Source organism: Scyliorhinus torazame, chromosome 16 (assembly GCF_047496885.1).
Source record: "Scyliorhinus torazame isolate Kashiwa2021f chromosome 16, sScyTor2.1, whole genome shotgun sequence".
NCBI lineage: Eukaryota > Metazoa > Chordata > Chondrichthyes > Carcharhiniformes > Scyliorhinidae > Scyliorhinus > Scyliorhinus torazame.
In genome coordinates this window covers 117,423,112-117,449,309 of record NC_092722.1, presented here as the reverse complement: position 1 = coordinate 117,449,309, position 26,198 = coordinate 117,423,112, and the positions used below count along the sequence as shown (strand labels likewise).

General features: G+C 46.1%; 1 protein-coding gene across 1 annotated transcript in view; it reads right to left on the bottom strand.

Moving 5' to 3' along the window:
• The window catches only part of pcdh15b (protocadherin-related 15b), a 2,356,722-nt gene that overhangs the window by 216,115 nt on the left and 2,114,409 nt on the right, over nucleotides 1–26,198 (bottom strand). Inside the window, exon 31 of the mRNA XM_072478931.1 lies at nucleotides 2,160–2,269. Within this exon, the coding sequence (XP_072335032.1) occupies nucleotides 2,160–2,269 (110 nt within the window). The remainder of the gene's footprint in view (nucleotides 1–2,159; nucleotides 2,270–26,198) is intronic.

Below are 26,198 nucleotides of genomic sequence, written 5' to 3'. Positions count from 1 at the left end.
ATTGGCCATTATTGCAAGCCATTCATGAATCTGATGTAAGAGGTAGTTTCATCCAAAATTCAATGCTCCCGAGTCTTGTATCAGGTTTATAAACCTATATATTATTAAAGTTGTTTTGTTTAATTTGTTTTATATGTTTCTGTGCAATTGGACTGCACACTCGTGTAACATTAAACATTGATGTGTATGCATGAAAGATAGCTTCTATTAGAAAGAATAGTGCCATTCATTGATCAGTAATAGAAGTGAATCACACAAAGAGCTTTAAATTTAATGTGCTATTAAAATTGCTCCTGCAAAGCCATATGTAAGTGCAGATCATGTCGCATCATTAACTATGTACATGTGCCCATATGAATGCATGTTTAAGTTTTGGCATTTGAACTAAATTAGAACTAAAATAAGATCTTCAGGTATTTCAGTTGTCTTCATTTTAGATGTGGCCAGTGATTGCTCATTGCTTTTTCTTTATGAGTCAGAACCTGTGGCAGTGAATAAACACAATAAAAGCAACTGATTCGGAGACAGATCAGAGACAATTCTCCATCTAGCTGCATTCTACTGTTTTGGAGTGGTGTGAAGAATACACTGATTGTTAGTGTTGTATTGCCAGGCAATGACCATTCTCAACAATAGAGATTCTAAATATTTTCCCTTGATATTCAGTGGTACAATCATCAGTGAGTCTATCAATATTCGAGGGGTCAGTACTGACTAGAAATGTAACTGGACCAGCCAGGTAAATGCTTTGGTGACAAGAGCAACCCAGAGGTTGGGAATTCTGCAGTGAGTATCTAACATTCTGACTGCCCAAAGCTTGACCACCACCCACAAGGCACAAGTCAGGAATGTGATGGAATACTCTCCAATTGCATGGATGAGTGCAATTCCAACAACATTCAAGAAACTCCATCCATCCCCTTAAACATTAATTGGTACACAGTGGCAACAGTATGTATCATATTTGTGATGCACTTCCACAATATGCCTATAATCCTCGCACTCACCTACCCCCAGAAGAACAAGGGCAGAAGGAGCACAGGAACAGTACCACATGCCAATTCACCCATCATTCTGACTTGGAAATATATCTGTCATTGTCACTCGGCCAAAATCTTGGCACTCCTTCCATAACATCACTGTTGATGTACTTCTACATTACATGGACTGCAGTGGTCCAACACTTTCTTGAGAGTAAATAGTGATGGTCAATAATTTTAACCTTGCCAGTGATGCCTACACCCCAAGAATTAATTTGAAAAGTAGCAGAAGAGGAATGAGTATATGGTAAAACAGTTGTGCAGATGACAAGCGAACCACTGGGAATACACCAAAACAGACAAGTTTCATAATATACAATAAGTAAATAAACGCTGGTTCAATGGTTGAATTCGGCAGTCTCCTAAACAAGACCATGCTGCATTTTGATTTTCCTGGATTTTGGATTACCATCATTAAATTGGAGGGGCGGACATTTGTTTTCTGTTGTCACAAAGTGCGGGACTGAGATCGGATCTGAAATTGATAAAGGTGCATTGCTGGAGGTCCATTGCTGCTCAGCGGAATCTCACCTCTGGTCCTGTGATCCCTTGATTGGGACTCAGTGAGAATAATTGTAGGTAGATTCCAGTTTTGTTGGCAGGAATTAATGGACTGAGCTCCGTTTGCAGGACATGTAACGCAGCTCTGTCACTGACTCTAACGGTGAGTTTCCCATGGTTGCAGACCCTCACAGGAGAACCCCTTACTCCATCCCATTGGTGGAACAAACACCTTTGCGTTTGGACCCTAAGGCTGGGGAAAAGCAGATTTTAAAATATTGCACAAGACTCAGCGCTCGTGTGTGCAAACCTCTCTCTGATTCCATCCTCTGGGATCAGCCTGAGAGTGGTTTTTTCATTCCTGTGCTTACTCTGTTCAGGGAGTGGCGCCTAGGTCCCTGGAGAGAAAAATGTCTGGTTTTCAGATAATTCCAGCTTTCGGCCTGCTGGAATTTGGACAATGCCCCTTACGTAAGAAATGTTAAAACATATTTTTATCAAATTAACTGTTACATCGCTCATCATGAGGTACAATCTCACAAAGGCAGTCAAGATTACAAAACTATATCTTCAAAATCGCATTCTATGCAAAATTATTCATCTCAAAAATGTGCTTACCACCATCATTTCCGGCTATAATTGAATACACTATAGTTTGATTGATAGCAGCTGCAGTTACAGTGACAACTTCAGTTCCTATAGGGGCACTTTCACTTACAGGTGAAGGCCTGAAAGACAAGAAAAATGTTCGAATTTGAGCAACGTAGCAACAAATCAATGAAAATCATGGAAAAGATTTTTACAACTATTGTCAAACATTGGACATGCTCAGCAATCTATGAGGTGAGTGCGCTCACTTTGGTATTTCATCAGAACAGATTGATATAATGCATGCTCATTTATCTTTGAGGTCAAATCAGTTTGAACTCTAAAAGGAGAATTGCATGTCAAAGTTTGGATAAAGTGAAACCTTACTCATCTTCATGGGCAGTGCTGGTTGGTAGCTTGTCTTTGTCAATGGAGACGAGATATATTCAAAATTCTGTTTTTTATGCTCTTCCGAGACTCAGTGGCTGCATAAGATGGGGGAGTGAGTCAAGGATCAGCACTTGTTACACACCCTACCTGATTTGAGAAAAACAAGCTGGGTGTATAATGGGAAGCAGATGCGCTCCTACTCCTTATCAGCGGGACACTGGGGTGCATGTCCACAAATCCCTGAATGCAGCAGCACAGATGGATAAGGTGGTTAAGAAGGCATTTGCAGACCTGCCTTTATTAGCTGAGGCATAGAATATAACAGAAGGTTGGCTATGATGGAGCTGTATAAAATGCTTGTTAAGCCACAGTTGAGTACTGTGTGCAGTTCTGGTCACCCCACTCTAGGAAGGACATGTTTGCTCGAGAGAGGGTGCAGATCAGATTCACCAGGGCGTTGTCTGGGCTGGAGCATTTCAGCTATGAACAGAGGCTGTTTAGGCTGGGGTTGTATACTGTAGAGCAGAGAAGGTTGAGGGGGGACATGGCTGAGGTGTACAAAATTATGAGGTATGAAGATAGCGTAGATAGCGTAGATAGGAAGGAACTTTTCCACTCATGTGAGGGGTCAGTAACCAGGGGACTTTGATTTAAGGTCAGGGGCAGGGGATTTAGAGTCGATTTGAGGAAAAGCTTTTTCACCGAGAGGGTGGTGGGAATCTGGAATTCGCGGCCTGAAAGGGGTGGTAGACGCAGGAACCCTCACAACATTTAAGAAGCATTTAGATGAGCACTTGAAACACCATAGCACCATTTCAAGTGCTGCAAAATAGGATTAGAGTAGATAACTGCTTGATGGCCGGCATAGTGACGATGGGCTGAAGAATCTCTTTTTGTGCTTTAAAACTCAATGACTCTTATCAACCAGCAACAAAAGTTAAAATCTACCCTATACCTTTTTCCCATTCTGTCACCTGGTGACCAGAGAGGGACAGCTATAAGAGAAGCTAAATAAAACTTTTTTTTCACCTGGTAATTGGAATAAAACTTGGACAATGGCATTCATGGGTCGGGATTCTCCCCCAACCGGCGGGTGGGCGGTACTGGCGCCAAAGAGCAGCGTGAACCACTCTGGCGTCGGGCCACCCGGAAGTTGCGGAACCCTTTGCACTTCCAGGGGCTAGGCCGGCGCTGGAGTGGTTGGTGCAGTTCCAACCAACGCCGAAGGGCCTCCGCTGGCCGCCGTGAATGGGCGCATGCGTTGGAGCACCAGCGTGTTCTGGTGCATGCGCAGAACTGCTGGCGTGATCCCTGCGCATTCGCAGGGGGTTTCTTCTCCGCGCCGTACATGGTGGAGCTTTACAGAGGCCAGCGCGGAGGGAATGAGTGCCCCACGGCACAGGCCCGCCCACCGATCGGTGGGCCCTGATCACAGGCCAGGCCACCGTGCCCCCCCCCCCCCCCCCCAGGGGAGCTTCGCCCCCCCCCCCCCCCCCCCCCCCCGCCCCCTGAGGACTCTGCAGGCCGCCCTCAGAGCCAGGTCCCGCCGGTATGGACCTTGTTTATTTCACGCCGGCGGGACCGGCCGGAAACGGGCGGCCGCTCGGCCCATCGGGGCCCGGAGAATCGCCGGGGGGGCCACCGCCAACGGGCCCCCGACCGGCGCAACGTGATCCCCACCACCGCGGAGGGGCGGGATTCACGCCGCCCCCCGGCGATTCTCCGACCCGGCGGGAGGTCGGAGAATCCCACCCATGATATTTCTGCCTCAGTTTAATGAAAATTTGAGTATTGAAAGAATTGATTGACATGTGTGCAAATGACATTGAGCAATGTGGTGGCAGTGATGAGAACATGACCGTGTATCTGGAGAACTAGAGAAAATAGTGGAAGACAGGGGTACAGAGATCAGCAGACCAAAAACCTATATGGGCTCAGGTTGGATCTAGGGAAGAGGATCAGGAAGTGCCTTGGTTGTAGCTTAGGGAAGTGAAGGTGTGAAGATTACAAGTGGAGACTTGGAGAAAATGAGTGGTGTTACAGAAAGGCGAGACAGGCAAACTGTACTTCTTTCTTCCCACCAACTGTCAGAAATCATTTGAATTATTTTTAATGTATACTGTGGTGTGTTCATCCATATCTTCAGTGTGCATGACCCAAGTTACCAATAGCTCACAGCAAACTGGCTTTATGATTAACTCAGAAGATTAATTTATTTCACATTCAACACATCCACCCACACACACACACACTAAGGGGGTGGGGTGTGTGTGGAAAAAGTAAAGTTTTACAACTGTGGATGGTAACTGTACAAAAAACACAGAAATAAATATCAGTAAATGTGAATTCCAGAGTGGGAGAAGTCAAAGTCTGGAGTGTGTTTTCTTCGTGGAGGAGTTCAGTCTCGTTGAGTTTCTGGTTGGAGACAACAATGTGAAAATCTTTGAAATGAATGATGCTTCAGCATGATGAGTTTTCTGTGCTAAGACCACTTGGCAGGTGGTGATCAGAGACTTTGAAAATCCAACAGGAGTTGAGAGATTGTAACCAGTTGCTTGCTGAGCCAAGGTGCTGGAGTCCTGTGTTAAAACAGGAGTATGAGGATTTCTCAGTCCTCAAAGGGATATAGAGATTTCAACATTTTAGTAAAGGCAACATACATAGAACATAGAACATATAGTGCAGAAGGAGGCCATTCGGCCCATCGAGTTTGCTCCGACCCACTTCCACCCTATCCCCATAACCCAATAACCTCTCCTAACCTTTTTGGCCAAGCCACCTAACTTGCATGTCTTTGGACTGTGGGAGGAAACCGGAGCACCCGGAGGAAACCCACGCACACACGGGGAGGATGTGCAGTGACCCAGCGGGGAATCAAACCTGGGACCCTGGCGCTGTGAAGCCACAGTGCTATCCACTTGTGCTACCGTGCAGCAACAAGTCAGTCGAATAGAAACACACACACAGGACCCGGTAAGGCTTCACCAGTCCTTTCTCTCTGCAGGCCTGTTCGAGCCAGGCCGACATTATATACAACAGTCCCCGCCCTTTAATTAACGGGAGAATGCATAGTCCTCGAACCACACAGAGCTGTCGTCAAACCTGTCCTGTGTGCTTCATGCGGGATATTACAAAAATAGTTACTCAAGTCATGTGATCTTCTTTCTCCTCAATGATATCAAAAGGGATGTTCAAGCAGTGTCTGGAACTGGCTTTGATTTCAGGATTGATAATGCCCCAGTCATTCGCTTTTGAAAGAGTTACCATCCATAGTCAGATTCTTGTGTTGAGAAGCCATTGTCTAGGCAGACTACCCTGAAAAGGATAGCCTTATCAAGATGCAAATGATGAGATACCTGTTGAAACACCTGGACACCCAGGTGCGAGATGAGTCTGTTAAGAAGCACTTCAGGCATAATGAGCTTTGATCTGCGAGTCCCCTAGGTTTTGTGATTACAGAGTCCATACAATTGGGTGCAAGATTCCACGATGATGAGAGGAGGATTATTTTGTTCTTGTAACTCCTGTTGATCATATAACTTGTAGCAGCCATCTATTTTGTTCAGCATAAAGTCCATTTTAAAAATAGCAAAAAGAATGAAGTTTTGATTTCTTTTCATGTCATATTGATACAACAGTAAGTTTCAAGTATCTGGGGTCAGTGGTTGCAGAAGATGGAAGTATGGAATGGAAATTAAATAACAGATTAGCTCTGGTTGCAAAAATTGGAAGATGTGCAGCGGTGTGTTATGTGACAGAAAATATCACTGAGACTGAAAGGAACAATCTACAAGACAGTTGTTAGATTGGCTTTGCTATATAGAGAAGAAACTTGCACAACATGAAGAAGAGAAGAGCAATGGCTGCACACTAATACAAAGCAGGTGCTGTGTTTTGTGTGTTGAGTGATGCGAAAGAACAAAATCAGGAATCAGCATATCAGGGGGTCAGTCAACATTGTGTGAGCATCAAAGAAAGTAGCCAAGAAGAGATTGAAATGGTATTCTTATTTGTTGTGGAGAGAGAGGAAATGTGGTGAAGCGAATGATGGAGGTGGGGACTGCCAGGAAGAAGGAGAAGAGGAAAGTCTTGGGAATGATATGATGGTGAGAGACTTATTACTATAGGATTGAAAGAGGATTGGGTGAATGGAGGAGAATGATCGAGAGAGAGAGAGCGATTGTCAACACCTGTTTTTTGGGGCCCTGCCTTGTAGAGCAATATGTGTCGGACATGCATCCCCACAGATGTGCGTCATATTAATAGTAATAATAATAATCGCTTATTGTCACAAGTAAGCTTCCATGAAGTTACTGTGAAAAGCCCCTAGTCGGCACATTCCGGCGCCTGTTTGGGGAGGCCGTTACGGGAATTGAACCCGCGCTGCTGACCTTGTTTTGCATTATAAGCCAGATGTTTAGCCCACTGTGCTAAACCAACCCCTGGTTGGTGCGGGCATTAGTAAGTGCACAGTCCATATCTGTCAGAAGTATTCAGAGCAGGAAGATCATGATACTAATCAGCATGCAACACTAATTGATGCCATTTTGGAGTTTAACACTCCAGCCAATGCCCTTTTTAACCTCGCAAAGCTCAAGACACTAATTTTATTTAAAGGGAACATCTGTTTCTAACAGACTAGTTGCAAGTTTATTTTGCTTGGCTGTCGCTACAATTCTGCCAGTGCTTGGTGCATTCGATAGTTGCTTCAACTTGCAAAGGTTACATGGTGTGGTGCAGCAGGTACTAAGGAATTCTTGATAACTTCAAGGTTTCTGCACAAACCAATTGCTCCCAGACATGAATCCACAGAATACAGAAGACTTGGAGAATGAACAAAGAGCACACAGAGTAGGAAAAGTTCCTGGAAAATGGAGTGAAAAAGAGAAGGGCCCTCAGCAGGATGTTATGTCCACCAGGGTATTAATAGAGCAATTCTCACTTGTGAACGTCAATGAAGAACAATATGTGAGACATCTGCGCTTAAGTCACTACATTCTCAATGAAATCAGTCATCTGTTACAGCCGCAACTGCAACCTCAGAACATCCAGACCAGGATACTCCGAAATCCCGGCCAAGTGTTGACGCTGGCGTCAAAACCGGCGCGAGCTCCGGTGGCTTCAACAGGCCTCCAGACCCAAGTGTTCATCCCTTCTTCCGGGGCTAGTACGGCACCGGAGTGCTGTCCGCTCGAAAGCAGGCGTGCCACAGATGGCGCGCCATGGTTGGCGCGGGTCCGCGCATGCACGTGGGGCGCCATCTCCGTGTCGACTGCCAGGCAATATAGCGGAGCCCTGCAGGGGCCCGGCACGGAGGAACATAGGCCCTCCCCCAGGAATTAGCCCGCTCATTGATCGGTAGGCATGGATCGCGGGTCTGGCCACTGTGGAGGCCCACCCCGGAGTCGGATTTCCCCACCCCCTCACCAGGACGGCTCCCGCAGCCAGAACTCTGAGGTCCTGCCGGGTGGGACCATACGTAACCCCGCCAGTGGGACTCGACGGGCGCGGAGAATCCTGGAGAGGCCGCTTTCAATGGCCCCCGACCGGTGAGCCGGTGCCCGCGCGGGCACGGTTGCCGCCGATTTTCCGGTGGCCGGAGAATTGGTGGCCCGGCGTCGGAGCGGCGATTCCCTGACCCGGCGCAGGATCGGAGAATCCCGGCCCCAAGAACTGCATTTACCAGTGTTCGGGGAAGTGACCACGGTAATTAACTTTTACATGTCATATTCCTCCCTGGCTGGAGTTTGAGCTATTTAAAACACCTCGCTATTTGCTATGCACACTTGCATAAGGGAGGTCACTGAGTCTCCTTATTCATAAAGAACTAATTACATTATTTTCTTTCTTGTCTAGTGACAAGCAGATGGAATGAGGACATAGCTTTGCTATGATTGCAGGTTTCTCCATGGTACATGATATCCTTGTGTTCCAGTTTGAAGTGTGCTACTCTCGGCAGAGAATTATATAAGTCAATTCAATATCGACAGCAGTCATGAAGTCTTCATTCTACTGCAGTCCAGTGTGTCACTTTGAATTTGAACTACTAGGAAAACCAAAGCATGACAACTGAGTGTCAAGGAATATGCAGTAATGGCATGGTTGGTGTGCAACACTTGCACAATATGCAAACAACGAGAGCCTTGCTGCCACATAAAAATATAGTGCAGGCCATTAGAATCATAGAATTTTACAGCACAGAAGGAGGCCATTTGGGCCATCGTGTCTGCACCGGCTCCTGAACGAGTTACCTATCTAGTCCCATTGCCCAGCCCCATCTCCGGAGCACCCTAAATTCATTACATTCTTTTAATTTTTCCCCCCCAATTAACAGGCAATTTAGTGTGACCATCCACCTACCCTGCACAACTTTGGGTTGTGGGGGTGAGACCAATGCAGACATGGGGAGAATGTGTAAACTCCACAGGGACAGTAACCCGGGGTCAGGATCAATCCCGGGTCTCGGTACCGTGAGGCAGAAGTACTAACCACTGCGTCACCGTGCCACCCTAAATTCATCACTTTCAAATATATATCCAGCTCTCCTTTGAAACCTCCCATTGAAACTGCCCCATCACTCTCCCAGGCCGTGCATTCTAAATCCCAGCAACTCTGAGTGAAGAAGATACTCCTCATCTCATCCCTAGATCTCTTGCTGACTAACTTGAAATTGTGACCCCCAAGTCACTGACTTACCAACTCGTGGAAACAGAATATTCTCTTTACCCTGTCAAAATTGTTCATAATTTTGAATATCTTAATAAGATCACCACTTAATCTTCTCTGCTCTAAGGAGAACAAGCCCAATTTCTCTCATCATTTCTCGTATCTAAAATTCCTCATTCCTGGTATAATTCTAGTAAATCTCCTCTGCATCTCTCTGGGGCTTTAATGTCTTCCTTAAATAAGGTGCCCAGAACTGAACACAATATCCCAAATGTGGTCTGACCAATGATTTGAACATGTGCAGCATCACCTTTTTGCTTTTATATTCTGCACGTCTATTTACAAACCCCAGGATCCCATAAGACTTCATAACAACTATTTCAACTTGCCTGGCTACCTTCAGAGAATTATGAATTTGAACCTGTTATGGGCCAGGGTTTAGAGGACCCCAAACTGTATCATGGAGTTCACCTGCCCCACAACTTTTAATAGATTGTGGTATGGGGAGCACACAGCCCACTCTACAGGTGTGGTACAGCAGAAATGGAAAAGTATTTTTTAAAGCAAAACAATGTTCATTCTATGAACTCAAGTTAACCTTTTTAAAAACATACAGTGAACATCTTAGCAATATTTTAATTCAAATACAACCCCCAAAGACTACAACACTAAGTAATCCAATAAGCTTTCCTTTTAACATCCATAAGACTTAAAAACACCTTTTTACAGAAAGACATCAGGCTTAACTTCACTACTGAGAACAGTTACCACATTGAAATCAGAAAATGAACACTCATAAGCTTGCAGAGATTCACACACATCCTGCTGTGATTGCAGCTTCTCCAAAACTAAAATGAAACCAAACCCACCCTGCAGCAAAAAGCCTAAAACGAAAGTAAAAAGCAGACAGACAGCCTAGCTCCACCCCCTCTCAGACATCATTGCAGTAATGAACACCCATTTCTTAAAGGTACATACACTACAGTTATTCTATAAAAACACCCATTTCTTAAAGGTACACTCACATGACACCTCCCCCAAGAAAAAAAAACCCATCAACTTCAAGATGGTTTCATTTTTCACCTTTTCACTCTCCTTTAAGAAATGCACACAGTATATATACGTTTTTGTTTAAAAAAACAACACATTCGAACAGGTATAATAATATAGTCCATTATTGTTCTTCTTCCTCCAACTGGAATTCTTCTCGATTGACAGTCTCTTTGAACAAGGTCTCTGCACGATCCATCCATTTCTCTACGTCTCGCCATTTCTCTTTAAAGTCAGATGCTTTAGTTCAATCTGATCACAGAGTCCCTTGTAATTGTGCAACACAGGAGCATTAGTTATCACAGCTTTCAGGCAGTCAAATGCCTGTTGAAAGTCCGCTGCCCACTGAAATTATCGACGTTTCTTCAGCAAGTCCATCGGTGGAGCAACCACGCTACAAAAACTTTTCACAAATGCTCAATCAAATCCACTCATGCCAAGAAATTGCATTGTTTCCCTTCGTGTCCAGGTTATTGGAAACTCCTCAATAACTGTTGGTTTCACATTCCGTGTGACCATTCGACCCTGTCCATTTGTATGGCCAAGGAAAGTGACTTGGGCTTTTCCAAATTCACTTTTGGCTAGGTTTATCACCAAACTCACCTCTTGAAGTTGATCGAATAACTCCATCAGATGTTTTAAATGTTCTTTCCATATCTGGCTGAAAATGACCAGATCTTTGATGTATACCGCACAGTTGTATAATCCTGAAATTATCCGTTGAAATGTGTCTGGGGCGTTTTTCATGCCAAATGGCATAACTTTGAATTGGTATATACCATCTGGAGTCAGAAAAGCTGAAATCCCCTTCGCCCTTTCGGCTAAAGGTACCTGCCACTAAACCTTTAAGTAAATCCAGTTTAGAAATAAAAGCTGATTGTCCCACTTTCTCAATGCAATCCTCCAAACGTGGGATAGGATAAGAATCCGTTCCTGTAACTGCATTAACTTTTCTATAGTCCACACACAACCATTGGGTACCGTCTGGTTTAGGTACCATCACTATGGGTGAGCTCCATTGGCTGCATCCCACTTCAATTATGCCATTTTTAAGCATACTCTCAATCTCATTGTTAACCTGTGCCAATTTTAAAGGGTTAAGTCTATATGGATGTTGTTGATTGGAACAGCATTTCCCACATCTATATCATGTATAACCATTTTAGTACTTCCCAATTTATCTCTGCAAAGTTGCCCATGTGATATCAATAACTCATTTAGGTCAGTTTGTTTTTCCTCTGGAAGGTAACTCAACAATTTATCCCAATTTTTAAGAACATCCTCGTTTTCCAATTTAATTTGAGGTATATCACAGTCATCTGGATTTGGTTAAACACTTTGAGTTAGAATCATTAAAACCTCCTTTTTCTCTCCTTCCCTTTCAAAGTACCTTTTAAGCATATTCACATGACACACTCGGTGATTTTTCCTTCTATCTGGTGATTTACCACATAATTCACCTCACTTAATTTCCTTTCAATCTGATAAGGTCCACAAAACCTTGATTTTAAAGGCTCACCTACCACTGATAACAATACTAAAACTTTATCTCCATGGCAAGACCACGAACTTTGGATTTCTTGTCTGCGACCCGTTTCATCACATTTTGTGCAAGTTTTAAATGTTGTCTAGCCAATTCACCTGCTCTATTTAATTGTTCCCTAAAATTTGACACGTAATCCAATAATGTAATTTCCGATTTCTCACTCACCAATTTTTCCTTAATCAATTTAAGTGGTCCTCTTACCTCATGACCAAAAATTAGTTCAAAAGGACTGAATTTGGTTGACTCATTTGGTGCATCCCTAATTGCAAACAGTACGAATGTAATTCCTTTATCCCAATCCTCTGGAGAATCGTGACAATAAGCCCTCAACATTGTCTTTAATGTCCGATGCCACCTTTCTAACGCTCCCTGCGATTCTGGATGGTACGCAGTTGAATAACCTTGAGGTAAAATTTGATCCTTGATCCGATTGTATTTATGTAGGTAGTCCATATCTAGTAAAGAATTTAAGTAACTCCTCCACAATCTTTTTAGCTTTAATATTACGTACTGGAATGGCCTCTGGAAACCTAGTAGACACATCCACTATCGTCAAAAGATATTGATTTCCACTTTTCGTTTTAGGGAGCGGTCCTACGCAATCAATTAGGATCCTTGTAAAAGGATCCTCAATGCTGGAATGGGTATTAAGGGCACTGGTTTTATCACTGCTAGAGGTTTCCCTGTCACTTGCCATGTGTGATATGATTGGCAAAATTTAACTACATTTTTATGTAGTCCAGGCCAATAAAAATGTTTCTGTATTTTAGCTTGAGTTTTCCTTATTCCCAATTGACCTCCCACTGGTACCTCATGCGCAACTCGCAACACCTCCTTTCTATACCGTACCGGCAATACTACTTGATGAACTTCTGCCCACTTTTCATCCGCCTGCATATGTAAAGGTCTCCATTTTCTCATCAAGCCATCACTTTTACGGTAATAACACTCTGGTATACACTCAGATTCCTCTTCCGTATATGCTTTCTGATACATCAGTTTTATTTCTGTATCTTTCTGTTGTAACTCCGCCAATTTTCCTGAAGGAAAAATATCTGCCTCATCCTTTACCTGTTCTTGTCCTTTTTCAACCATCTGATCAAAAATCGTTTTTGATAATTGCACTTCAACTTCATCTTCACTCTTTGATTTCTCCTCTTGTCTTAACCTGTGACTTTGCGACCTTGTTACTACACAATCCGGAAAAATCCCAGGATATTCGTCGTTCAATACTTCAGTTGTCTGATTTTCCACTGGCTTATCCACGACAGTAGGCATCACTCCCACCTGTGATCCAGCTATATCATTACCCAAGATAAACTGTATTCCTGGACAAGATAGCTTCTCTATTACTGCTACTACCACTTCACCACTCTTCACTGGACTTTCCAACCTTACCTTATATAATGGAACACTACTCCTCTCACCCATTCCTTAAAGGTACTACTCTCACATGACAAACACCAAGGTCCCTCTGCTCTTGTACACCCCTCAAAGTTGCACAATTGAGCCTGTATTGTATCCCCATGTTTCAAAATGCATTCCCGTACATTTTTCTGCACTGAAATTCAGCTGCCAACCCATTTGGTCAACTTGTCAATGGCCCTCTGAAGTTCCTCAGCGTCATCCTCAGAATTCACTATTCTCCCTAGCTTAGCATCATCTGCAAATTTAGAGATTTTGCCCTCAACACCCACGTCAAAATCATTTATATAATCAGAAAAAGCAAGGGACCCGGAGGCTTCCGGGTGCGGCTATGCAGAGCTAGGTCACATATTCGGTAGCTCCCGCTTGGAATGGACTTTTGGGCTCTTTTACAGGGCCCCCACGGCATTTGTTTGACATTTCCCGGTGTGGGAAGAAGACTGCAGCATGCCCCTGACGGTGTCCCCCAGGAATGGTGTGTCTTTTGGCTGCCAGACCCAGCAGAAACAGTGAAGGATTTGGCTTGATCTGCAGCAATAGGCAGAGGCCTCTTCCAGCATGCAGTCGGGGGAAGGGCAAGCTTAAAGCTGCAATCTGACTTGACTCTATCAAAGGTGAATTCTAGCAGCAGAGGGAACAACTGTGAAAGGATCTACCAAGGCCATTGAAGAGGCGGGGACGAGGCTTCTGGTGGCGGGCATGGAGGAGTAGGTCGCGCATTCGGCAGCTCCCGTCTGGAACCGACTCTCAGACCTTTTTCAGGAGTTTCCATAGACTTTGTGGGGCAGACTGGTGAAGCAAACACTGCCAACTTCTATGAAACGGACCAGAAGTGTAACGGCCAAAGGAGCGGCACTGGAACAACGGGAGAAGCATGGGAAACAAAACAAAATGGCGGCGGCCAGGGACAAAGGGGAGCTTCAGGAGTTCATCAAGCGCTGCGTCGAGGAGATGCGCAAAGAGATGTTGGCGCCTATGCTTTCGGCAATTGAAGGACTTGGGATCGCGCAGAAGGCCCACGAAGCTAAGATCCAGGAGGTACAGAAAAGAGTCAGTCAGAACGAGGATGAGCTTGTGGGCCTGGCGGTGAGAGTGGAGCAGAACGAGGCGCTACACAAGAGGTGGGCGAGAAGACTCGAAGACCTGGAGAACAGGTCGAGGAGAAAGAATCTGCGAATCTTGGGTCTCCCTGAGGGAGTGGAGGGGGCTGATGCTGGGGCATACGTGAGCACGATGCTCGAGACGATGATGGGCACGAAGGCCCCTTCGAGGCCGCTGGAGTTGGACGGGGCACATCGAGTGCTGGCGAAGAAGCCCCAGGCAAATGAGCCGCCAAGGGCGATGGTGGTGAGGTTCCACCGGTTCACGGACAGAGAGTGGGTCCTGAGATAGGCCAAGAAGGAGCGGAGCAGTAAGTGGGACAATGCAGAGACCCGAATATACCCGACTGGAGCACAGAGGTTGCAAAGCGGAGAGCGGGTTTCAACCGGGTGTCATTTGAGGCCAAGACTATTGTAGCGGACAATGGAGGGCGATATGTAATGGTGAGCGGTAGGCTGCAAGGGACGTGGGTGGTGTTGGTAAACGTATACGCCCCGAACTGGGATGATGCAGGATTCATGAAGCGCATGTTGGGGTGCATTCCGGACCTGGAGATAGGAGGCCTGATAATGGGAGGGGACTTCAATACAGTGTTGGATCCAGCACTGGACCGCTCCAAATCAAGGACTGGAAAGAGGCCGGCGGCGGCCAAGGTACTTGGGGGGTTTATGGATCAGATGGGGGGAGTGGACCCATGGCGGTTTGCAAGGCCGCAGGCCAGGGAATTTTCTTTCTTCTCCCATGTACACAAAGCCTACTCCCGGATAGATTTCTTTGTTCTGGGTAGGGCGCTCATCCCGAGGGTGGAGGGGACGGAGTACTCGGCTATAGCCGTTTCGGACCATGCCCCGCACTGGGTGGAACTGGAGCTGGGAGAGGAGAGGGACCAACGCCCGTTGTGGCGGCTGGATGTGGGACTGCTGGCGGACGAGGTGGTGTGTGGGAAGGTGAGGGGGTGTATCGAAAGGTACTTGGAGGCCAACGACAACGGGGAGGTGCGGGTGGGGGTGGTATGGGAGGCGTTGATCAGGGGAGAGCTAATTTCCATTAGGGCTCATAGGGAGAAGACAGAGGGTATGGAAAGGGAGAGGTTAGTGAGGGAGATTTTAGAGGAAGGTCGGTCAGCAGCAGCAGCAACCTTGGGGGGTGGGGGTGGGGGTGGAGGGGACGTCCTTTGAGGGGGGGGGAAAGGGGGGCACTGCCTGGGAGGGTTGATGAGCAAGAGATAACATGAAGGGTTGGGGAAACTGGCACGTACGGGTGAGGGCCAGTGTACAAAGCCGTGTAAATATATCATTTTGCCATGTATATATCTTGCTCTGCGCGATTTCTCGGGTTTTTTTGTTACAAGGGGGGGGGGGTTATTGTTTGTAAGGGAGAAAAATTGTGTTAAAAAACTTTAATAAATATATTTTTTTAAAAAAAAAGAAAAAGCAAGGGACCCAACACTGAGCTCTGGGGGACACCATTTCAACTTGTCTCCAGACTGAGAAATGCTCATCTATACCTACCTTTTGTTTCCTATCTCTTAGCCAACTTCTAATCCATGCTGCCAAGGATCCATCATTCCCAAACATTTCTAATTTGCTAACCAACCTGACAAATGGCACCATATCAAAATGCTTTCTGCAAGTCCAAATATGCAGGACGGGTTTCTCCGTCCCTTCACGCCAGATTTAAAGTTCAGCCCTCCGGCGGGATTCTCCGTTTCGCCGGCTGGTCAGTGGGGTTTCCCATTGTGGGGCAGCCGAATGCCGTCAGCAAATCCCCGGCAGCCGGCAAAACGGAGCATCCCGATGGCGGAGAATCCAGTCCTCAAAGGCCGCAGCAGCCTCGGGCAGCAGGGTACTCCTCGATTCATTTACCGCTGACTCAGTCCTGATGCTCATTTCATAGGCATCTAAAATTTCATACCTGTTAGATAACTCCAAGGAGCACTGGGTTTCCTGGACCTGGTGTCTCTTTTCCTTTCGATGAATGGTCACTCACTCTCTTGCTATCCCTACACTCCTCCTTGCCTGCCTATCACAATGTGGAGTGACCAGACATGCTGAAAGACATGCTGTTGGGTAATTTGGACATTCTGAATTCTCCCTCTGTGTACCCGAACAGGTGCTGGAATGTGGTGACTAGGGGCTTTTCACAGTAACTTCATTACAGTGTTAATGTAAGCCTACTTGTAACAATAAAGATTCTTATCTTATAAGTGACCCACTGCTCCAAATCAGCTCCATGTTGTTCAAAGACCACTACCCTCTGGCACTTCATGCAGCTTTGATTGGCCTGTTTGTCTTGTGGATCCATAACCTCCCACATCTTGCATGCCACACATATTACAAGCTTTCCCAGAGTCTCTGCCAACTTTACTTGTCAAGATGATGCACACTACTGAGGCTCTGCTGTTTCTAAGCTACAAACAATTATCTAACATCCCTGCTCTTTCCCTCTCTTTTTTGGTTTGAGGAGGTGGAGAGGGAAACCCTATAGCAATGTAATGTTTGAGACTTTACCATTCTTTGGCACTGGGTCCTCCGTGATCCCCTTCTCAGCTGTGGTGAGCAAGCCAACTTCCCCCAGAATCCTACTCAATCACTTTTCACTACCATCCTCCATTGCCAATTAGTGTCAATGCCTCTGCTACTCGAGCTGTGCTTTGGAGCCCTGTCGTAGTTGGCAGTAATTGGCTCTGTAGGCTGCATCGTTTTGCCTGAAAATCGCCTTAATGGTCCTGAACATGCTGGTCCCTTTAAATTACTGCACCCTTCTGGCTGTGCAGAAAATGTAATGGGGCTTCATACTTAAAGATATTGCCCATGCTTTCATAGAGGGAACGTTGCTCAGCAGAGGAGACATTATTACTTGTGGTGGTCTGCTGAACAATCTCTCCATCGTGGAGGAAGGAGCCATTGCCAGCAGCTTTATGTCGAGCAGCTGAGGAACAGGAGCAGGAGGAGAAGGAGTAAAATGAGGTGGAAGAGATAATTCCTTGACAGTTCTTTCTGACAGGAATCATCATCCAAGTGTTACACTAATAAGCACAACCGAAATTCCCCATTTACCACTTTAATCACTTGCAGTGACCACTCTGTCACTGGCCATCATAGTGCTCCCTTGGCCACAATGCAAAAATAAATGTTTCCACAAATTAAACATTGCAACTCAAATTTGTGAATCATGTATTGCAAGATTGTATACAGGTGTCAATCAGACCATCAGAGACCTTCAGTCACAGGGACAGAGGTCGGCCATTTGGTGCATTGAGTCTGCTCCGCCTTTCAATGAAATCCTGACTAATCTGTTGTGATAATCCTCAACTCCACTTTCCCGCCTTATTTGGATTTGGATTTTGTTTATTGTCACGTGTACCGAGGTACAGTGAAAAGGATTGTTCTGCGAGCAGCTCAACAGATCATTAAGTACATGAAAATAAAATAAAATAAAATAAAATACATAATAGGGCAACACAAGGTACACAATGGAGCTACATAAACACCGGAATCGGGTGAAGCATACAGGGGTGTAATGTTAATGAGGTCAGTCCATAAGAGGGTTGTTTAAGAGTCTGGTAACATTGGGGAAGAAGCTGTTTTTGAGTCTGTTCGTGCGTGTTCTCAGACTTTTGTATCTCCTGCCCAATGGAAGAAGTTGGAGGAGTGAGTAAGCCGGGTGGGAGGGGTCTTTGATTGTGCTGCCCGCTTCCCCCAGGCAGCGGAAGGTGTAGATGGAGTCAATGGATGGGAGGCAGGTTTGTGTGATGGACCTGTTCTCTTACTTTGGTTTAATGTTGCAATCGTTCTGACTTACCAGTAACATAGGAATGGAGAAGAACATCTGAATTTTCAATTGATATTGATATTGACATTGGCCTTTGGATTTCGGCGGCAGTGGTGCGCAGGGGCCTTCTTCTTGGAGGTGAGTAGTGTATTTAAAAAGCCTTACCTTTACATGAGCAGCCCTTTGGATTTCGGCGGCAGCAGTGCGCAGGGGCCTTCTGGGAGGTGAGTAGTGAGTTTAAAAGCTCTTACCTTTACAGGAGCAGCCCTTTGGATTTCGGCGGCAGCGGTGCGCAGGGGCCTTCTGGGAGGTGAGTAGTGAGTTTAAAAGCTCTTACCTTTACAGGAGCAGCCCTTTGGATTTCGGCGGCAGCGGTGCGCAGGGGCCTTCTGGGAGGTGAGTAGTGAGTTTAAAAGCTCTTACCTTTACAGGAGCAGCCCTTTGGATTTCGGCGGCAGCGGTGCGCAGGGGCCTTCTGGGAGGTGAGTAGTGAGTTTAAAAGCTCTTACCTTTACAGGAGCAGCCCTTTGGATTTCGGCGGCAGCGGTGCGCAGGGGCCTTCTGGGAGGTGAGTAGTGTATTTAAAAACCTTACCTTTACAGGAGCAGCCCTTTGGATTTCGGCGGCAGCGGTGCGCAGGGGCCTTCTTGGAGGTGAGTAGTGAGTTTAAAAGCTCTTACCTTTACAGGAGCAGCCCTTTGGATTTCGGCGGCAGCGGTGCGCAGGGGCCTTCTGGGAGGTGAGTAGTGAGTTTAAAAGCTCTTACCTTTACAGGAGCAGCCCTTTGGATTTCGGCGGCAGCGGTGCGCAGGGGCCTTCTGGGAGGTGAGTAGTGTATTTAAAAACCTTACCTTTACAGGAGCAGCCCTTTGGATTTCGGCGGCAGCGGTGCGCAGGGGCCTTCTTGGAGGTAAGTAGTGTATTTAAAAACCTTACCTTTACAGGAGCAGCCCTTTGGATTTCGGCGGCAGCGGTGCGCAGGGGCCTTCTGGGAGGTGAGTAGTGTATTTAAAAACCTTACCTTTACAGGAGCAGCCCTTTGGATTTCGGCGGCAGCGGTGCGCAGGGGCCTTCTGGGAGGTGAGTAGTGAGTTTAAAAGCTCTTACCTTTACAGGAGCAGCCCTTTGGATTTCGGCGGCAGCGGTGCGCAGGGGCCTTCTGGGAGGTGAGTAGTGAGTTTAAAAGCTCTTACCTTTACAGGAGCAGCCCTTTGGATTTCGGCGGCAGCGGTGCGCAGGGGCCTTCTGGGAGGTGAGTAGTGAGTTTAAAAGCTCTTACCTTTACAGGAGCAGCCCTTTGGATTTCGGCGGCAGCGGTGCGCAGGGGCCTTCTTGGAGGTCAGTAGTGAATTTAAAAAGCCTTGCCTGGTCCCGTGTCTGTTCTTCTTTTCTGTTTTATTTGTTTTTATATAAGGCGGGAACCGGAAGTTCGACCTCTGGCAAGTCCCCCCCCCCACCAACCAATAAATTCTGGTGGAGAGGAAACCTGAGACACTACACGTGTAGTGTCTCCCACCCACCCTCCTCCTCTAACCTAATAATAAGACCCATTGGTGTAAGGTAAGTGCCATATTATATTATTATATTATTAGCATTGTGCAGGTCAAGGATCGGAGGTGGAGGAGCAGTCTCTGTCAGCGAGAGAACCTGAGAACATCTCAGACACTCAGAAGGTAAGTAAGTGATTTTTACTTTTATACCTTTTTTCAAATTGTGTGTGTCGGGGGGAAACTGAAGTGACATCACAGAAAAGCTGTGACCTGAGTGGCTGGTTGGGATTCTAACCTAAATTTAAAAAAAAAATAAAAATTTGAGTATTTGGGAACTAATTAAACATCATAACTTAATTATAATTTAGAGGATATCTAAGCCAGAGATCGGAGAGTATTATAGTTAGCTATCGCATTTCTATTAGAAATCTAGTGCTAGGAAACAGATAGTTGACAGTAACTTTGCAATTTAAAAAAAAAAGTATTTAAAAAAAAAGACAAATTTTAATTTTAATTAATTGACGCAATGTCAGTTAGAGGGGTGCTGTGCTCTGACTGTGAGATGTGGCAGGTCCGGGAGGCTTCCAGCGTCCCGGATGGCTTCATCTGCAGAAAGTGCACCCAACTGCAGCTCCTCACAGACCGCATGGTTCGGTTGGAGCAGCAATTGGATGCACTTAGGAGCATGCAGGTGGCGGAAAGCGTCATAGATCGCAGTTATGTAAATGTGGTCACACCCAAGGTGCAGGCAGAGAAATGGGTGACCACCAGAAAGGGCAGGCAGTCAGTGCAGGAATCCCCTGCGGTTGTCCCCCTCTCGAACAGATATACCCCTTTGGATACTGTCGGGGGGGATAGCCTATCAGGGGAAAACAGCAGCAGCCAGAGCAGTGGCACCACGGCTGGCTCTGATGTTCAGAAGGGAGGGTCAAAGCGCAGAAGAGTAATAGTAATAGGGGACTCTATAGTCAGGGGCACAGATAGGCGCTTCTGTGGACGTGAAAGAGACTCCAGGATGGTATGTTGCCTCCCTGGTGCCAGGGTCCAGGATGTCTCCGAACGGGTAGAGGGAATCCTGAAGGGGGAGGGCAAACAGGCAGAGGTCGTTGTACATATTGGTACTAACGACATAGGCAGGAAGGGGCATGAGGTCCTGCAGCAGGAGTTCAGGGAGCTAGGCAGAAAGTTAAAAGACAGGACCTCGAGGGTTGTAATCTCGGGATTACTCCCTGTGCCACGTGCCAGTGAGGCTAGAAATAGGAAGATAGAGCAGACAAACATGTGGCTAAACAGCTGGAGTAGGAGGGAGGGTTTCCGTTATCTGGACCACTGGGAGCTCTTCCGGGGCAGGTGTGACCTGTATAAAATGGACGGGTTGCATCTAAACCGGAGAGGCATAAATATCCTGGCCGCGAGGTTTGCTAGTGTCACACGGGAGGGTTTAAACTAGTATGGCAGGGGGGTGGGCACGGGAGCAATAGGTCAGAAGGTGAGAGCATTGAGGGAGAACTAGGGAATAGGGACTGTGTGGCTCTGAGGCAGAGCAGACGGGGAGAAGTTGCTGAACACAGCGGGTCTGGTGGCCTGAAGTGCATATGTTTTAATGCAAGGAGCATTATGGGTAAGGCAGATGAACTTAGAGCTTGGATTACTACTTGGAACTATGATGTTGTTGCCATTACAGAGACCTGGTTGAGGGAAGGGCAGGATTGGCAGCTAAACGTTCCAGGATTTAGATGTTTCAGGCGGGATAGAGGGGGATGTAAAAGGGGAGGCGGAGTTGCGCTACTTGTTCGGGAGAATATCACAGCTATACTGCGAGAGGACACCTCAGAGGGCAGTGAGGCTATATGGGTAGAGATCAGGAATAAGAAGGGTGCAGTCACAATGTTGGGGGTATACTACAGGCCTCCCAACAGCCAGCGGGAGATAGAGGAGCAGATAGGTAGACAGATTTTGGAAAAGAGTAAAAACAACAGGGTTGTGGTGATGGGAGACTTCAACTTCCCCAATATTGACTGGGACTCACTTAGTGCCAGGGGCTTAGACGGGGCAGAGTTTATAAGGAGCATCCAGGAGGGCTTCTTAAAACAATATGTAAACAGTCCAACTAGGGAAGGGGCGGTACTGGACCTGGTATTGGGGAATGAGCCCGGCCAGGTGGTAGATGTTTCAGTAGGGGAGCATTTCGGTAACAGTGACCACAATTCAGTAAGTTTTAAAGTACTGGTGGACAAGGATAAGAGTGGTCCGAGGATGAATGTGCTAAATTGGGGGAAGGCTAATTATAACAATATTAGGCGGGAACTGAAGAACATAGATTGGGGGCGGATGTTTGAGGGCAAATCAACATCTGACATGTGGGAGGCTTTCAAGTGTCAGTTGAAAGGAATACAGGACAGGCATGTTCCTGTGAGGAAGAAAGATAAATACGGCAATTTTCGGGAACCTTGGATGACGAGTGATATTGTAGGCCTCGTCAAAAAGAAAAAGGAGGCATTTGTCAGGGCTAAAAGGCTGGGAACAGACAAAGCCTGTGTGGCATATAAGGAAAGTAGGAAGGAACTTAAGCAAGGAGTCAGGAGGGCTAGAAGGGGTCATGAAAAGTCATTGGCAAATAGGGTTAAGGAAAATCCCAAGGCTTTTTACACGTACATAAAAAGCAAGAGGGTAGCCAGGGAAAGGGTTGGCCCACTGAAGGATAGGCAAGGGAATCTATGTGTGGAGCCAGAGGAAATGGGCGAGGTACTAAATGAATACTTTGCATCAGTATTCACCAAAGAGAAGGAATTGGTAGATGTTGAGTCTGGAGAAGGGGGTGTAGATAGCCTGGGTCACATTGTGATCCAAAAAGACGAGGTGTTGGGTGTCTTAAAAAATATTAAGGTAGATAAGTCCCCAGGGCCTGATGGGATCTACCCCAGAATACTGAAGGAGGCTGGAGAGGAAATTGCTGAGGCCTTGACAGAAATCTTTGGATCCTCGCTGTCTTCAGGGGATGTCCCGGAGGACTGGAGAATAGCCAATGTTGTTCCTCTGTTTAAGAAGGGTAGCAAGGATAATCCCGGGAACTACAGGCCGGTGAGCCTTACTTCAGTGGTAGGGAAATTACTGGAGAGAATTCTTCGAGACAGGATATACTCCCATTTGGAAGCAAATGGACGTATTAGTGAGAGGCAGCACGGTTTTGTGAAGGGGAGGTCGTGTCTCACTAACTTGATAGAGTTTTTCGAGGAGGTCACTAAGATGATTGATGCAGGTAGGGCAGTAGATGTTGTCTATATGGACTTCAGTAAGGCCTTTGACAAGGTCCCTCATGGTAGACTAGTACAAAAGGTGAAGTCACACGGGATCAGGGGTGAACTGGCAAGGTGGATACAGAACTGGCTAGGCCATAGAAGGCAGAGGGTAGCAATGGAGGGATGCTTTTCTAATTGGAGGGCTGTGACCAGTGGTGTTCCACAGGGATCAGTGTTGGGACCTTTGCTGTTTGTAGTATATATAAATGATTTGGAGGAAAATGTAACTGGTCTGATTAGTAAGTTTGCAGACGACACAAAGGTTGGTGGAATTGCGGATAGCGATGAGGACTGTCTGAGGATACAGCAGGATTTAGATTGTCTGGAGACTTGGGCGGAGAGATGGCAGATGGAGTTTAATCCGGACAAATGTGAGGTAATGCATTTTGGAAGGGCTAATGCAGGTAGGGAATATACAGTGAATGGTAGAACCCTCAAGAGTATTGAAAGTCAAAGAGATCTAGGAGTACAGGTCCACAGGTCATTGAAAGGGGCAACACAGGTGGAGAAGGTAGTCAGGAAGGCATACGGCATGCTTGCCTTCATTGGCCGGGGCATTGAGTATAAGAATTGGCAAGTCATGTTGCAGCTGTATAGAACCTTAGTTCGGCCACACTTGGAGTATAGTGTTCAATTCTGGTCGCCACACTACCAGAAGGATGTGGAGGCTTTAGAGAGGATGCAGAAGAGATTTACCAGAATGTTGCCTGGTATGGAGGGCATAAGCTATGAGGAGCGATTGAATAAACTCGGTTTGTTCTCACTGGAACGAAGGAGGTTGAGGGGCGACCTGATAGAGGTATACAAAATTATGAGGGGCATAGACAGAGTGGATAGTCAGAGGCTTTTCCCCAGGGTAGAGGGGTCAATTACTAGGGGGCATAGGTTTAAGGTGAGAGGGGCAAGGTTTAGAGTAGATGTACGAGGCAAGTTTTTTACGCAGAGGGTAGTGGGTGCCTGGAACTCACTACCGGAGGAGGTAGTGGAAGCAGGGACGATAGGGACATTTAAGGGGCATCTTGACAAATATATGAATAGGATGGGAATAGAAGGATACGGACCCAGGAAGTGTAGAAGATTGTAGTTTAGTCGGGCAGTATGGTCGGCACGGGCTTGGAGGGCCGAAGGGCCTGTTCCTGTGCTGTACATTTCTTTGTTCTTTGTTCTTTTGTTCTTTACGCAGATTTAAAGCAGGCAGCACGGTGGCGCAGTGGTTAGCATTGCCGCCTCACGGCGCCAAGGTCCCAGGTTCGATCGCGGCTCTGGGTCACTGTCCGCGTGGAGTTTGCACATTCTCCCCATGTTTGCGTGGGTTTCGCCCCCACAACATAAAAAGATGTGCAGGGTAGGTAGATTGGCCACACCAAATTCCCCCTTAATTGGAAAAAATGAATTGGGCACTCTTAAATTTATTAAAAAATAAATAAATCAGGCAGTAACAATTTTGGGGGACTGGTAAAATTTCAAATGCCATATTTCATGATGTACTTTCTGCTCATTCTATTGAGCTTATTTGCATTCCCCAAACGCAGTACCAAAACATTCTTGCCCTCAAGTAAGGATTTGCATTTTCATTGGAGTGGAAACAAGTCTAGAATTACAGCCCTGCAGCAATTAACCCAGGCACTGGCACTAGTGAAGAGATCAGGAAATTGTCTAGGGTGGTGGGAACGGCTGAGGTAAGGGGAGTTAAATGAGTGACCCTTCCTTAATTTGTTTCCTTCGGGCTATATCCTGGGGATTCCCTGGGCCGTACAGTTGACTAAAAGACCCGACAGAAGCCTCACCGTTAGGTGCCCCTGTACGAACAAATGAACAGGTAGGAAACTGAGTCACGCTGGGCTTGTGATTACTCAGGTTGCAGGCCCAGTTACCTTATTTTGAGGCAGTCCAGGGAGTCTGGAGCAGCTCTCTGGGAGCAGACACCAGACGGAATAGGCTCATGTCCCCAGTTCTTTGTCAATATGCCTGGGAATTGAGCGCTGCCCAGACACAGTGAAGAAGATTTGCTCTCAAATATTTAGGAGGTCGAACCATTCCAAACACATGTATATTTAGTCGACGTTGAATCTCTACTTGGTGCTGCCAGCGTGCTACAAAATGGATCACAGGTTCACAGCCTTTACCCTGTTTGAAAAATACATCCCCACCAGCAACACCTATCCTCTGATCTAACCTCTATAACAGCCAGAAACAACAGGGATCCGGAAGGAAGCATTCTTCCTTAAAAGAATTTATCAGCTGAGAAAAAAAGCATCTTCCGAAGAAGATTACATAATAAAGGCAATTAGGTTCTTTGCTTTATATATTGAATCACAAATGTGTTGTTGAACTTGGTAGGCAAACAGCTATAGTATTGTATGTAGTTCTGGGCACCCTGTCGCAGATGGAATATTTAAGCCTCAGAAAATGAACAGTGAAGATTCATTCGAATTATATCACGAATTAGACATCGCAAGTCATTAAAAAAATGCTGTAAAATGTAATACTCTTTAGTAGAACAGAAGGTTGAGGAGGACTGTAAAATACAGGACTTTAAAATTATGAAATGTATTGAAAAGGTAAATTAGGGAAAGGTTCTCTCGACTCCCGTTTAACCGTTTAAAAAAATTGGGGGCAAATCCAAGGTCATCATAAAAGGCGAATAGGATAGTCTTTTTTCACATGCGGGAATGCTTTTTTAAATTCGTTCATGGGATGTGGGCATCTCTGGTTGGGCCAATATTTATTGCCCATCCCTAATTGCCCTTGAGGGGACAGTTAAGATTAGACCATACAGGCCTGGAAATTTGTTAATGCTGTGCCTTTTTAAAGCATAAAATTGAGAGCAAAGCGTCCATTATGGTGAATGGTGCAGGAGCAACATTATAAGCTGGAAGTGAACGGATCGTATGAGCAAAGGCTCCAGTGTAGATCTTCAGACCATGCTTGAAACAGCTAAATAAAAATAGGAGACCTAACTCTTGCATTAGACCCCTTCTAGAAACTGGACTGCCTTGGACACAGCTAGCCTCAGATCCTTTGTTCTCAGCGTAGCCATTTACACATTCAGCCGAACAGGTACTTCTTAGGTGATTTGCTGGAATCAATGCTGGAACCATAAAAACCGGTACATTTTTAAATGAAACGTTGACCTGAATTTCTTCACTCAGAGGGCAGTGAATATTGTATTTGGTCTTTTATATCTTACAAAGGAATCCACCAAACACCTCGACCTGTCCAAACCAGAATCTTTATCGAGCCTTGTGTGGTAAGATAGCAATCTGTTCCAGAGCACGTTATCATGGAGGTTATCATGGAGTCTGCATATTACTCCTCTGTAATCTGC